General features: G+C 40.5%; 1 protein-coding gene across 3 annotated transcripts in view; it reads left to right on the top strand.

Moving 5' to 3' along the window:
* Nucleotides 1-15,450, top strand: part of drd3 (dopamine receptor D3) — an 82,390-nt gene that overhangs the window by 39,162 nt on the left and 27,778 nt on the right. For all 3 annotated transcript variants that reach the window (XM_043700640.1, XM_043700642.1, XM_043700639.1), the window contains one exon: nucleotides 12,614-12,909. In XM_043700640.1, coding sequence (XP_043556575.1) covers nucleotides 12,637-12,909 — 273 coding nt within the window. In that variant the 5' untranslated portion in view covers nucleotides 12,614-12,636. The remainder of the gene's footprint in view (nucleotides 1-12,613; nucleotides 12,910-15,450) is intronic.

Genomic DNA, 15,450 nt, shown 5'->3' with positions numbered 1-15,450 from the left:
GGGAATGGGATGGCGTTTTTACAGGGGTCAGGGTGGGAGGAGGTGTAGTCCAGGTAGCTGTGGGAGTCGGTTGGTTTGTAGTAGATGTCCGTGTTGATTCGGTCGCCTGAGATAGAAATAGAAAGGTCGAGGAAGGGGAGGGAGGAATCTGAGACTGTCCAGGTGAATTTGAGGTCGGGGTGGAAGGTGTTGGTGAAATGGATGAACTGTTCAACCTCCTCGTGGGAGCACGAGGCAGCGCCGATACAGTCATCGATGTAGCGGAGGAAAAGGTGGGGGGTGGGGCCAGTGTAGTTGCGGAAGATGGATTCTTCGTAGCATTGGTTGGTATAATGATTGAATTTTTAACTTATTTCTCCTGACCAAAAATCAAGAGAATGATTTATAACAATTAGTTTTACACCCATTCTGATTATGCTATCTACTGAAGTCAATAATGAGAATAACGGGTAGAGTGTGAAACTGACATTGCACCCTATCTTGTGGGGATTTTTGCCCAGAAAGTGAGTTAACACCCCCACCACCCCCAATGTATCTCTTAAATTTAAGTTCAGGACAATTTATCACAGGGTGTTAGTATAGTTTTCCTGTGTATATACCTTTATATTGTGGAGATTTTATTTTGTATTTGTATTTGTCATAATTCCCAGTGGTTATGTACTTGTGGTTTAGGGTGTTGGGTTTCTGAAGAATGGAGGAGGGGAGGAGGCCGAGTTTTGTGGGGATTAAACTTGCCTGGTAATACATATTTTGGGAATGAAAGGGTATGATATTTAGCGTTATAATGCAGGAAGGGGAATATGTATTCATTATTTCTAAAGACAGTGAAAGCATAGTCCATATTACAGAATTGGGAAGTTGTCTGTTCTCTTGATCACCACTTGTTCTGAAACATTCATGACCTAAAATCCCTCAATCAAAAACAGTTCTTCTTCTTTGGTTCTTCCAATGACTTCTATCTCCATTGTTCCCCACTTACAAATCCTGGTCCCCTTGACCCTTATTCTTCTCCTTTCCCCCAAATTCCATTTCTCAGATTCATGTTCTTCTTCCCCCAAACTGCAGCAGTCTTGCAGCCATCAGAAATATTCATCCCATTGACTTGAGTTGATTGATATGTTCCATACTGCCACCTCGTTCCTAAAGGATTCCTTTTATAATAATGAAGGAAATTATTTTCGAAAGTGTTTCACTTCTGCAGGCCAGCATATAATTCAATTTAATAGAATGAGTTCACCCAATGAGCTAACAATATCTTTAGCCTTCTTTACCATTTTTTAATGTGATAACACTATTCTACCCAGTTAAAACTGCACAATGGGCTTACTAAAATTATTTCTTCCTCTGAGTTTCATTATCCAATTATTTGAATTTTCTTAGGAGTTTATCTGCAAATTCAAAATGATCAGAGCTATCCATTTTCACCTCGTCATAGTGTGCCTGCATAATAAAGAATCCCTCTCTGTGGGACAAGCAGTCAACTTGTTCTCTTGGCAGTAATCCATTAGAATCCCTCCTCAGTGACTGTTGCCAGTCAGAAGTAATGGTTTGGAGGTGCTGGTGTTGGACTGGGGTGGTCAAAGTTAAAAATCAGGTAAAAACAATGACTACAGATGCTGGAAACCAGATTCTGGATTAGTGGTGCTGGAAGAGCACAGTAGGTCAGGCAGCATCCAAGGAGCAGTAAAATCGATGTTTCAGGCAAAAGCCATTTATCAGGAATAAAGGCAGAGAGCCTGAAGCGTGGAGAGATAAGCTAGAGGAGGGTGGGGGNNNGGTGGTGAGGGAGCGGCGGTGAAGGAGGCCCAGGACTTTCATGTCCTCGGCAGAGTGGGAGGGCGAGTTGAAATGTTGGGCCACAGGGCGGTGTGGTTGATTGGTGCGAGTGTCCCAGAGATGTTCCCTAAATCGCTCTGCTAGTTAAAAATCATACAACACCAGGTTATACACCCAACAGGTTTATTTGGAAGCACTAGCTTTTGAAGCACTGCTTCTTCATCAGATGGTTGTAGAAAATAAGATCATACTCACAGAATTTATAGCCAAAGGAGTCCAGCTTCACAGAGATATGATACAGTAAACAATCTTAGATTAAAGCTTTCATCTTTTATAATGGGATATGCTGGTTTCTGTTCTTTGTTATGTAAATCCCACAACTTTTTTTACATTACATTCTCAAGATAGCTCAGCTTTTTAAACAATAGGTATAAAGTGTAACCCAGTGCTACATCAGATTGACTCTGTATAGTTTTACAAAGTTTTACATGGATTCATGCAGCAAAATAAAACGTAATTCTGCAAAAAACAAATTAATCCCATAAATTTATATGTGTGCACTTGTAGGAGTGACAGATTGTGTGTGTGTGTGTATATATGATGGGGTATGTGTGAGAGGGTGTGTGTGTCAGTGTGAGTGCATATGAGAGAGAGAGCTTGTTTATGAGGGGGGAGGATCTGCATGGGTGTGTGATACGTAGGTGTGTGTGTGTGAGAGAGAGAGACACACACAGAATGTGTATAATGTAGTGTAGTCACCTGTAGTGTGATATGAACCCAAGGTCTGGGTGAGGCCATCCCCATGGGTACCAAACTTTGCTATCAGCTTCTGCTCAGCCACTCTGCGTTATTGTTTGTCCTGAAGTCCACCTTGGAGGATGGTCCTGAAGGTATAAGGCCGAATGTCCTGGACCGCTGAAGTGTTCCTGGACTGGGAGGGAACACTCCTGCCTGGTGATTATGTAGTGGAGTCACCTGTAGTGTGATATGAACCCAAGGTCTGGGTGAGGCCATCCCCATGGGTACCAAACTTTGCTATCAGCTTCTGCTCAGCCACTCTGCATTATTGTTTGTCCTGAAGTCCACCTTGGAGGATGGTCCTGAAGGTATAAGGCCGAATGTCCTGGACCGCTGAAGTGTTCCTGGACTGGGAGGGAACACTCCTGCCTGGTGATTGTTATGCAGTGTCTATTCATCTGTTTTGTTGTGTCTGTTCGGTTTCCCCAATGTCCCATGCCTCAGGGCATCCTTGTCCGCGGCGTATGAGATAGACCATGTTGGCCGAGTGACATGAGTACCTGCCATGTACACGGTGGGAGGTGTCCCCACGTGTAATGGTGTGTTTTAAAAAATTCTCAAGGTCAAGGACCAGGCTCGCAGGAAAGTAGTCTGACACAGAACAAACAGCCAAGAGGCGAGTCTGCTAGAATATAAGTGTTTTATTCCCCGCAGTGTCCCCACAACCAGTCTCGTACTTACAACGGGTCTGGTTTATACTCACTCTACGTGTTACCAAAACTGGGAGCCGTCAGTTCTCGTAGAGCGGTTGCCAACAACCCACGCTCGGCGGTTAAACGTAACCCCGGAGCAGACTCTACCGAACTGGAGACTTCTCCAGCTGATATACCCTTTTCCAGATATAAACATTCATGTGAACAGCAGAGCAAGGCTAAAAAACACATTCCATTCTGGTTACATACAGATAAGAAGATTCACACGGGAAGGTGTATAACAAGATTCACACGGGACTAAGCGACACCTTCCATTTTCGGTTAGATTCACACATGTATTGGGACACAATTTTAACCCTTTCACCACATGGTGTTACCCATGTTGATACTCTGACATGTCTTGCAGCTGTTGCTGTGGCAGAGTTTTACGATGTTGTTCTGAAGGCTGGGCAGCTTTCTACTAATCATGATTTATTAAAGGTTTGGTGGTTGTTCAAAGGCAAGAAGAGGAAGTACTGGGAAGGTCTTGGCAAGGTGCTCATTCTCATCGATAATATGTTGCAGGCTGAGAAGAACATGGCATAGTAAATGATACATGTAAACTATTAGCAAATACTAACTGCCTGAAATGTACTTCCTTTTTATATGCGTAACAGCTCCAGAATGTTGTCATTCAAAGCTTTTAACATATATTTTTACTTACAGTAAGCCCTGATTTAGACGACATTGTATCTGCCATTCTCTGATTATGATTTAAGTTTAATGTAATTGGGTAGAGTGGTGAACATGACAAATGCTATGACTAGCTCATAATTGTGGAGGACCAAATATAACCTTCAAGATTGCTTCAACAGACTTTGAAAAAATATTGGTGTATGATTTAATAATCTCATCTACATTGCTAAGCAACAAAATAGGCATTAGGCCAGTCTTTAAATTAACTTAATAAGAAAACATAAATGCCAGGTCTTTGTAGTCTGTCTAAAAAAGCAAGGTCTTATGCAAATGAAAACTTTAAAATCACTGACTTTGTCAACAGTTATGGATTGAGCAAACTAATATGAATTCTTCAATCTCTGTGTTTTGTATTTGATTTGACTTGATTTATTGATATTTACATGATCCTACATGACAGTTATGTGACAAACCACCAGCTTGGCAAGCAAACCAACAGCCTTATGACAGTCCATCGTAGAAGATAGCAGCTCTATTTAAAAAGGATCTTCCTAGCAGTAACCCAGATTTTTAGACCAAGCAACTTCTTTTTGACAAGTTCTGAATCTGCAGGCATTGGTCTAGCTTCTGTGGAGTGGTATACAACTCGTCTCTACTTTTTTAAAATTCTCAATCTGCTCATATATCTGTGTCAAGTGTGTAAGGTTTTTACCTCCGCTTGATGAGCAAGTTGAATGTCTTCAATTCACCTTTTTTTGGATGTCTTCCTGGAGAACTAGACATTTTCACATCCTCAGTTGTGAGTCTAGAGGATTTACATATCATTATCTCTGTCACTGGTATTTCCTCTCTAGAAGACAAAGTTTGAAATATTGCTCTTGAGCTTGTGTTGACTCATCATCTGGCATCAAAGTTAAATCTGCCAAATCAATTTGTTCAATGGAATATTTTGCTATCTGAATAACTACAATTAGATCTTTCTCAGAGAGGTAAAGTGGATTGTACTGCTTATTCTAGTGTTTTTTTTTGTATTTGTTTCTCTGGCAAGTTCTATAATGATAGGAATGGATAACATTGCCACCATTCCTGCATTGTCACACATTTCCTTCCTTTTGAAAGTATGGAACAATGTTGTTATACCAACACAGGTAATGTTAATAGATTCTTCCTGCTCTTTGGGTTCTGTCATGAGTCTAGAAATCCCAATGAAATCTGCTACTGGTTGTCATTTGTTTCATTAGTTAACAGGAGTTTATTACCAGACCAGTTGCTCCCTTAGAACTCACTTCTGTTACCTCAAGAATGTTGAGGTTACGTGTTGGAAAATTCTGGAAATCTGCCATAGCAACAGAAAAAGCTTGAAATCTTTTGTGGAGGCAATATCTGTGGAGAATTAACATGCCTGATCTATGGTTGATTGCCTAATCACCAATCTTAAAGATTTTTTTTTCTCTACAGATTCTACTTGACCTCTGAGTATATCCAGCATTTTTTTTTTTGCTTTTATCTCTGTCTCTATATCTATTTTTCCTTCTTTAAGACTCTCCTCAAATACCTCTCCTTTTCTTCCAACCTAACCTCTCCTTATGTGGCTGAGTGTCTTATTTGTTTTTATAATGCTATTGCAAAGTGCCTTGCGGTCCTGTCCAACATCAAGGACATTATATAAGTTGTTGCTGTTTTGTCCTACAGTTTTTAAAATGAAATGTAAAAAACTCCTTCCTCACCAATCTTCAACAGGTTGCTGTATTACGTCCCTTAACCCTCTATCTTTTTCAATTATTGGTCTCTCAATAAAATAAGTTACAGAGACAGACCTAACAACATTTCTTTCATTGGTCTTTGTTCCTTTGAGATTACACAGGGGTTGTGTACAGCACGTTGGGGATTCTAAGGCTGTGCTTTATTGTTGTTTTATGATTTTCATGAATTTGATCTCATTAATGTCACTGAGATATTTAATGTTGCGTAATATCTGCACGATGTTTCTTGGCACTGTGAATGAAATTACAACATAAAATGAAATGACTGTTATTAAGATCATAAAATCATTCAGCACAGAAGGAGCTTTTATACCAAATTGTGCCTGTGCAACTTCTTTAAAAAAAAAACTGTTCAATTACTCCCCTTCTCTGCTCTTCCCCATGGATCTCATGCCTGCTCGTATTCCCATAACGGGATTTCTCTGCTGACTTCAGTTGCTGTGTGGGAGCGTCTTGGAGAAATAACAAAAAATAAAGTAAATGTAAAATAAATACTGCTACGCAAATATATGGATATTGGGCAGAATTTTGAATTGTCCATGAGGGTGAGGGTAGTCATTATCAAATTTTGGAAGCAGCATGTTTGGGTGATGTATCAGCCTTCCAATGCCTCAGGACAATTGCAGTTTTCAAAGGGAGGGAAAAGGCACAGGGAGCAGGCAATTCCACACTTCTTCAACTACATTTGCTGTTAAGCCTGTTGCAGAGTTAAAGACCTGGCCTGAGACAGAGAGAAACAGACTTTCAAAGATGAGAATGGGAAAAGCAAATAGCTTGGCGTATTATACACGGAAGTGAGGGCCCCAATAAGAAACTGTTATTTACCGCTGTCGGAAGAAAAATAGTCAAAAATAGGTGCTAATATAATGACAAAGTTGCCATCATTTGAGCAGAACGCATTCAGCAGCTAACGAGAAAGTCTTTGGACAGTTTTGTGGACTGTCCAAATTGAGCATGCTAATTTTCTGTTTTCCTGTCTGCTTCATTTCACAAGAAAAAGACAAAGACCAGTCATGGTGTCCAGCTGCCTCTGAAAGCCATCATAATTATCATTGGAGCTGATCTGATTGTTGGACAAGTTAGATTTGCGGACTGAAATCAACCTTGATAGATCAAACAACATGATACTGTAGATTTGGTCTTAACAATAAAACAAAATTATTACACTAAGATAAAATAAAATAAACAAGCTGTTTATATATTTCATAATGTGAAATATTTTGAAACAAACAGTAAAAATACAATTGCATATATCCTAGCATAATCATTTTACAATGCTCAAAACTCAGAGAGAGTTCCCTTCTCTGACACATCTTTGGGATTGATTTAACTGTTTCTTCCAATTCCCAGGTCTGAGAGTTTGATAGCCTCATCCTTGAATATTCACACAACAGAGCGTAGGCCTTTTCAGTGTCTAAATGCCCCTTTAATTTTCTAACCAACCACTTCTGGTCTGGAATTTACAAATTAAAATCCCTACATTTTGGTAATCTATTTCCTAACTTTTTCTAACTAATTCCTTTCACCAAGAGAAACAGTTTGATATATCTATCTTCAACCAGGACTTTAGTAAGTTGAGCAAAGTGTTTTCCAAGCTATGGTTTTCTTCCCTAAACAAAGAAAGTCAATTCCCAACTGAAAGCAGTGACCTTCAATGTTTACCCTGTCCACTCATAAAATTCTCTCAAGCAAACAAATTTGCATTATTGCTCCTGGAACTCTTCCTCTCACACTGGTTAGAAAAGTAATAATTTCATAAATATTGAGCAGTTAAACATTAAACTGGTGCATACGCACAGATCAAAACCCATATGCCACTATTTCAAAATCCAACCGCTAAGAAAATGACATTAAAATATAGATAAATCACACACTTCATGTTACTCCATTGAAAACTATCTTCTGCTGTAGGCAGTGTAGAAAGCTATTAATTGGGCACCAAAGCTGACTCCAGACCAATTATGACATTTGCATTTTAAAATTGTGTTATTGATTTGAATACACCATGTGGTTAGAAGTGGGCTGTCATTGGGTTCCCCACCCTGGATTTAAAGTTCAGCTCAGTGTTGCTTAACTGCATTGGTTAGGTCTTTAATATTTCAGCAATGAGTTCAGATTTGTTGAGACCAAAACTTTTAGTTTATGAATATAAAGTTTTAAGTGTGGAGATTATACTATATATTTATTTTCTCCTCAGGAATTTGATATCGTTAAGATTTCAAGCCTAGGCTGAAATGGACAAGAGCTAACAAAGTTAGATAATTCATAGAATAGAATTATAAAGGAGTATCGCACAAAGGGAGGATTCTATCAGGTGTACACAAATGCTTATAAATTTATCATCCAATTTTTGAACAATGGTTTAACATTTGTATTCCTTCATTTCTCTGCCACCATCTCTTGACATAAGAAGGATTAGAAGATGTTGTCCAGAGGCTTTGTAACTTTTATCCTTAATTCCCTCAGCATCCTAAATTTGATTTCCCAAATTACGCAAACAGACTTTTAACGCATCTGAAATCAAATGTGTAGCTTAATTAAAATATCAATTATGAAGCACTTTTCTCCTTTGTATAGGGTCAGCATCAATGTATACAATTCAGTCATGGCTTGGATGGAGAGCAGAGCACTTTCAACTTGTTCTTAAAATGTGTCTTAAAGTCTATTTTACATCAATGTGACTGTATTTCCTGTTTCTCACAGTATCCATCCTGACCATCTTTCTCTGCATAAATGTTTAATTTTGTGTTACAATTTCATGTTCTGTGCCCAGAAATAAACTTTCAAACTATATCTTTCACCATTTGATTTATTTTAAAATCCAAGTGTTTGGGGTGGAATGTCAGTGTGATAATCTTCACTGATGACAAGTGCTTGCATTTTTGTAGCACCATCAGCCTAGCCTGAAGTTCATCACAGAGTGACAACAAATGAAATGAAATTTGAATGCAAGCTCCATGAAGAGATGTTGAAACAGATGCTGAGAGTTTGATCAAAGATACAGGTTTTAAAGAATATGTAAATGAGTAAAGGAAAAGAGAGCATGCAGAATCTTACCAGGTTCTCAGTGATATGGACTATGGTGAGCTATGTGGCAGAATGGGAAAATGGTCATCTCAACGTTGGGATCATCTTGCTGCAACTTATTCACTTTGCTCAAATGGTGTGACAGGGACTAGCAAGTTCCCAATTCACACCCTTTATTATTTACTTAACAGCCTGTTAACTCTCTGCTGGTTGTGATCTTACCAAACTCACCGTATCAACTGCCTGAGTGAAGGCTATCCCCGGACTGGACTAAGGCCTGCTGACAGCTGTGACAAGCTTCCTTGGCTTTGTGTCTGTGCAAAGGGGCACAGTTGTAATATGTGTCTGGTATCTCCAGCTGAGGCAGAAAGCACAAAAAGGCAAGGCAGGGATGCTGTGAGAAGCTAGATGGACTCTGGGAAAACTCGACATGGAATCCAGAGTGAGTACTTGGCACCTTGCCAATTCACTCCTCCGAAAAGATCTCCATTTTGGGCACAGGCACCAACATCCCAGACATGTTCCATGGGCACCAGCCTTAAGCACGGACATTGGCATCCTCTCAGGACCAGCCTCTAAGAACCCATGGCACCTTGCCAATTCACTCACAGGATGTTTCCGCACTTCAATGCTGCCCTGGTAATTCTCATTGTAATGCCGACATTGTGTACTCAGGGACACATGCAACCAGCTCATGAACTGGAGCAGCCTGTATCTCTGAGCTCTTCACTCGCTGACACAGTGCTCACTCATTCAGAGTCTATCTAGGTTCTCACAGCATCCTGCCTTGCCTTTTTATTTGTGCTTTCTGCCTCAGCTGGAGATACCAGACACATATGACAGCTGTGCCCTTTAGCACAGACACAAAGCCAAGGAAGCTTCTCACAGCTGTCAGCAGGCCTCAGGCCAGTCCAGGGGGATAGCCTTCACTCAGGCCATCCTGGGACAGTAAGAGTATGCATGCCTCTGATACCAGTCCAACCTTGCTTTTTACAATATATATTAATGATATAGAAGATGGTATTAGTAACAACATTAGCAAATTTTGCTGATGATACTAAGCTGGGTGGCAGGGTGAAATGTGAGGAGGATGTTAGGAGATTATAGGGTGACCCGGACAGGTTAGGTGAGTGGTCAGATGCATGGCAGATGCTGTTTAATGTGGATAAATGTATGGTTATCCACTTTGGTGGCAAAAACAGGAAGGCAGATTACTACATAAATGGAATCAATTTAGGTAAAGGGGCAGTACAAAGAGATCTGGATGTTCTTGTACATCAGTCAATGAAGATAAGCATGAAGGTACAGCAGGTAGTGAAGAAAGGTAATAGAATGCTGGCCTTCATAACTAGAGGGATTGAGTATAGAAGCAAAGAGGTTCTTCTGTAGCTGTACAGGGCCCTAGTGAGACCACACCTGGAGTACTGTATGCAGTTCTGGTCTCCAAATTTGAGGAAAGACATTCTGGCTATTGAGGAAGTGCAGCGTAGGTTCACGAGGTCAATTCCTGGAATGGCAGGACTACCTTACGCTGAAAGACTGGAGCTTGTATACCATTGAGGTTAGAAGACTGAGAGGGGATCTGATTGAGACATATAAGATTATTAAAGGATTGGACACTCTGGAGGCAGGAAACATGTTTCCGCTGATGGGTGAGTGCCGAACCAGAGGACACAGCTTAAAAATATGGAGTAGACCATTTAGGACAGAGATGAGGAGAAACTTCTTCACCCAGAGAGTGGTGGCTGTGTGAAATGCTCTTCCCCAGAGAGCAGTGGAGGCCCAGTCTCTGGATTCATTTAAGAAAGAGTTGGATAGAGCTCTCAAGGATAGTGGAATCAAGGGTTATGGAAATAAGGCAGGAACAGGATACTGATTAAGGATGATCAGCCATGATCATATTGAATGGTGGTGCAGGCTCGAAGGGCAGAATGGTCTACTCCTGCACCTATTGTCTATTGCTCAGGGCAGTCAGAATCAGAAACCTCTGCTTATGAGGAGCTAAATGATGGGCAGGCATGCCGCACCACTCAGCTTTACTTCTTCTGCCCTATTGTGGATGGTTTTGCTGCTGGAATGAGAGAAAGGCAATGAGTGTCAGGGAGCAGAGAGCAGGTGGAGGACATTGACCTTTTTCCTACAGTGCTGGGCATTCCTCCAGATGGCAGAGACTGCTTCAACATGCCTGGAAACTTCAGGCCACGTTGGCATGGTCTGATGCCATAGTTTCCTGTGCTGATGTTGAAGGAAAACGATGACCCTACCTCTACACCATCCCAGCCCAGCAAGAACCCTAGGACCTTGTCCACAAAGTAGAACGCTGACTTTTCCTTGTCTGCTGTGGCTGGGACAGATGTCACAAATCGTGCAGGGCAGCCCTGGGCTGACAGAGCTTACCTAAGCGGACAATATGGCACCAATTCCAGGGATGCCAGTCAATTCCAGGACCTCTAGTGAGTGGCGTGTTGCTCTTGGAACAACATGTGGTAAGATGAGGCTGAAACACAGCATTGTTCTCACCATGAGGCCTCAATGGCAGGTTTGGTGAGATACAGCAGGAAAACACCCATTCAATCTTTTGGTAAGGGTCACTTCACCAAACTTAACACTACTCACACATAACCAACAGATGGAATGCTTCAATCAGAAAGACAATGAAGTTTAATCAGAAAATTGTCTTAAGGCCTTGCAACAGAAAGAATGCCACCAGTGATGGAATTATTCAAAATGGAGATATGTGAGCCAGGATTGGAGATAGTGCAGTGGTCTTGGTGGGTTGTAGAGCTGGATGCTATTATTGAGATGGACATGTGGAAAGCGTGGTGACACAGTGGCTCAGTGGTTAGCACTGCTGCCTCACAGTGCCAGGCACCTTGGTTCAATTCCAGCCTCAGGTGACTGTGTAGAGTTTTCACATTCTCTCCTGCTCTGGTTTCCTCCCACAGTCCAAAAATGTGCAGGTTAAATGGATTGACCATGCTAAATTGCCTATAACATCCAGGGATGCACAGGCTAGGTGGACTAACCATGGGAAATGCAGGGTTACGGGGATAGAGTAGGGTGGTGGATCTGAATGGAAAGCTCTTTGGAAGGTCAAGTGGTCTGCTTCTACACTGTAGGGATTCTAGGAAGATCATGGAGTGAGTTGAATTCAAGGATTAATTGGAATTGCTGCAAAATAGGATAGGCAGTAAAGTTTTTGATGCTTTCAAGTTAATGGTGCATCATGCTGTTTGCACTAAAGAGTTTATACTCAAGCAGGTAATGTTACATATGGTGAGCTGTGACTCTGGGCATGAGGAGGAAAAGCCCCATTTAGATGACTGCCACAAGGTCTACTACAGACCCAATATTTCTGATTTTAAGTAAGATTGATTTCAAATTAAATTAGTTACATATTCATCATACTTGCTTTGTGCCCGGGTCCTTCGACTACTACTCAATAATAGATGTGAAAAGGCTGACAGCTCTCCTGAGATGTATGTTTACAATAGTCACTTGTATTAGCTCACAGAAGAAGGCTGCATAAAGGACCTGCACCTAGATCACTTGTGGACAAAACAACCAACCACAACATACAGGGAATGCAAGCTAGAATGAGTAAGTTTAATGACAAACCGTGATCAGTCATTTTCAAGTTTAATTATCAAAACGTGACAAACTCCTCATGGCATAATTAGAATTACCTTCATCACATATATTGAATGCATTAAATATTCAATTTTAATAGCTTTAAAGATTCTAAGATCACATCATGAGCTGAGCATTGCTTATAACCTACTGGAACTGCACATATTGAATTGAATTGAATTGAATTGAATTGAATTTATTGTCACGTGTACCGAGGCACAGTGACAAGCTTTGTCTTGTGAGTATCTGTCTGAATCAAAGCAAGATGATGGTGTCTCTTTTCTCACCCAGTTTCCTGGATTGTATGGTTCTTGATGGCTTCCTTTGGAATAGTAGTTAGATTTGTCAACCTTACGGATCCTTTCCTGGGATGGCGGAACTCATCTGATCATAACCATCCACACAACTACTACGCTCTGTTTTTCTCACCGCTGATCTTTGCCATAATATTTGGGAACGTACTGGTGTGCCTGGCAGTGCTGAGAGAAAAGTCTTTGCAAACGACGACCAACTATCTCGTTGTCAGCTTGGCAGTAGCAGACCTGCTCGTAGCAATCCTGGTGATGCCTTGGGTTGTGTACCTTGAGGTAAGGCCATTGTTTAAAATTTTGATTCACCTATCTATTACTGCACCACATTTGTGATTTTCAAACAATAGCTGATGTTAATATTTTGATTCATAGTTTGGAAGATTTAATTTTAATGACACAGAAGTATACTTAAGTAGACAATCAGTCTGATGGACCTCACCTACTTATTCAGTGCAGCTTACTATAAAGCACTCTGAAACTTGCAATATTTTAATTTGGCCCACTTTTAAACCATGCATATTAAAACTTCAAGCAACTAACAGGTTCAAAGTTATTTACTTTCCATTTGCAATGAAATGCTGTATAATAAATAACCCCTTTTGTTTTATGCAGATATAATATTCCTTCATGAAGTATTGGACATTTAAAACATTTCAATATTTGAAATATCATGTTTAAAATCATCAAACTCATGAATCAGAATGATATCAGAACAGATTTGAAATTCCATCTCAGTTGAAGTTCTGGAAGTCACCTTGACTTTACTGTTTACCTCTGTCTATCTTCCATTATAGCAATCCAATCAATAGAATTGTGTAGAATGGAAGGATTGCTACATGTTCACAGTCGTGAACATGATGGTGAATTGGTAACACTCCCTCTAATCTATCTTGAAGTCAGATTGCTGTGGATTCAATTCTCACTTCAGGGACTTTGACACATACATTTAGTTGACACTTCCGGGTATTATCAAGAAAGCAATTTTGGGTTGAAGGTGTCATTTTTGAGTGAGATATTAAACTAAGGGTGCCCATCTTTCTTCTCAAATGAATGTTAATGATTGCTTGGCACTATTTGAAGCACCAAAATTAATTACTGCCTAGTGTCTTGGTCAATAGTTAACTCTCTCTAACACAATTAAACAGACAATCTCATTGATATTAGTATATTGCTATTTGTGTGACCTTTGCTGTGCTGATGCATTTTCTACATAAAATTATGGCTTCAACAGTGCCATTGCTGTAAACATTTTCTGCTGCTCTGGGGTCAAGCAATATTTGATAGCAATGCATGATTTTCTTTGCTTAACAAGGTAGGGAATTTTTAAAAAATTGTTCCACATTCATGCACTAAACCAACGGTGTATTCAGTGTCCAGACAATCATTGATGTATTAGCAGCTTGATGTGAACCAGTTAAAGATTAAATTGATGATTTCAATTCTTGATCATTATAATAAAGATTGTACATTTGAATTATGGAAGAACACATTTTGGTCAAGTGAGGCTGAGATTTGTTATATTTTCTGAAAATCGGAAAAGCTACCCTTACAGCACAGCAGAAACATCATAAAAGTGAACATAAACCTGGACTGGGAATTCAAAATAGGTATGTTCCTCTCTCTTTGAGGCTATATGGAATCTTTTTATTAATAGATTACTTATTTATCCTGAAAGAGTATATTATTTACTGTGTACAGAGCCCTGTATTCTGCATCCCTTTGATGACAATTGCATGCACAAGGACAACTACAAAAGACCTTGTAGTTCGTGAGTTTGAGGAAACAGTGCCAGTTGAGCCAAAGTGAACATGTGAGGAAGAGCAAGTCAATGTGCAGAAGAAGAATTAGAATCTTCGGACTGGATAACCATGTGTCTGCCATTATTGGTCCCCTGTAATTTCTTAAAGGAAGCAATGAAATGAAATTGACCATTGTGTGAAAATTTATAAGTGAATACTTTAGTAGGATAAGACATGAAACAGTTGTCTTTGTTAACGGCAATAGTCCAGTTATTTGTTTGGTTCATGCCATTAGAACAGGAAGAAGCCAGTTAGACCCTTGAGCATGTTCTGACATTCAATGACAAATGGCCGATTTGTGACAAAAACTCCATTACGGGCGTGTGAGTATCTGAAACTGAGGGGCTACCTTATAAAATCATGTGGGACATGGATAGGGTAAATAGCTAAGGTCTTTATCCTATGGTGGGGGATAAGTTTCAGGTGAGGGGGAACTAGAGTTAAAAAGGACATAAGGGGCTACTTTTTCATGCAGAGGGTGGTGCTTGTCTGGAACGAGCTGCCAGAGGAATTGGTGGAGATGGGTCCAATTACACCATTTAAAAGGCATGTGGATGAGAACATGAATAGGAAAGGATTAGAGGGATATGGAGTCCCACCTGCCAGCACCCGGCCCATATCCCTCCAAACCCTTCCTATTCATATACACATCCAAATGCCTCTTAAATGTTGCAATTGTACCAGCCTCCACCACATCCTCTAGCAGCTCATTCCATACACGTACCACCCTCTGCGTGAAAAAGTAGCCCCTCTCGCCCTAAACCTATGCCCTCTAGTTCTGGACTCCCCGACCCCAGGGAAAAGACTTTGTCTATCTATCCTATCCATGCCCCTCATAATTTTGTAAACCACTATAAGGTCACCGTCAGTCTCCGATGCTCCAGGGAAAACAGCCCCAGCTTGTTCAGCCTCTCCCTGTAGCTCAGATCCTCCAACCCTGGCAACATCCTTGTAAATCTTTTCTGAACCTTTTCAAGTTTCACAACATCTTTCCGATAGGAAGGAGACCAGAATTGCA

Source organism: Chiloscyllium plagiosum, chromosome 12, assembly GCF_004010195.1.
Source record: "Chiloscyllium plagiosum isolate BGI_BamShark_2017 chromosome 12, ASM401019v2, whole genome shotgun sequence".
NCBI classification, from domain to species: Eukaryota; Metazoa; Chordata; class Chondrichthyes; order Orectolobiformes; family Hemiscylliidae; genus Chiloscyllium; species Chiloscyllium plagiosum.
This window is presented reverse-complemented; position numbering and strand designations above follow the sequence as displayed.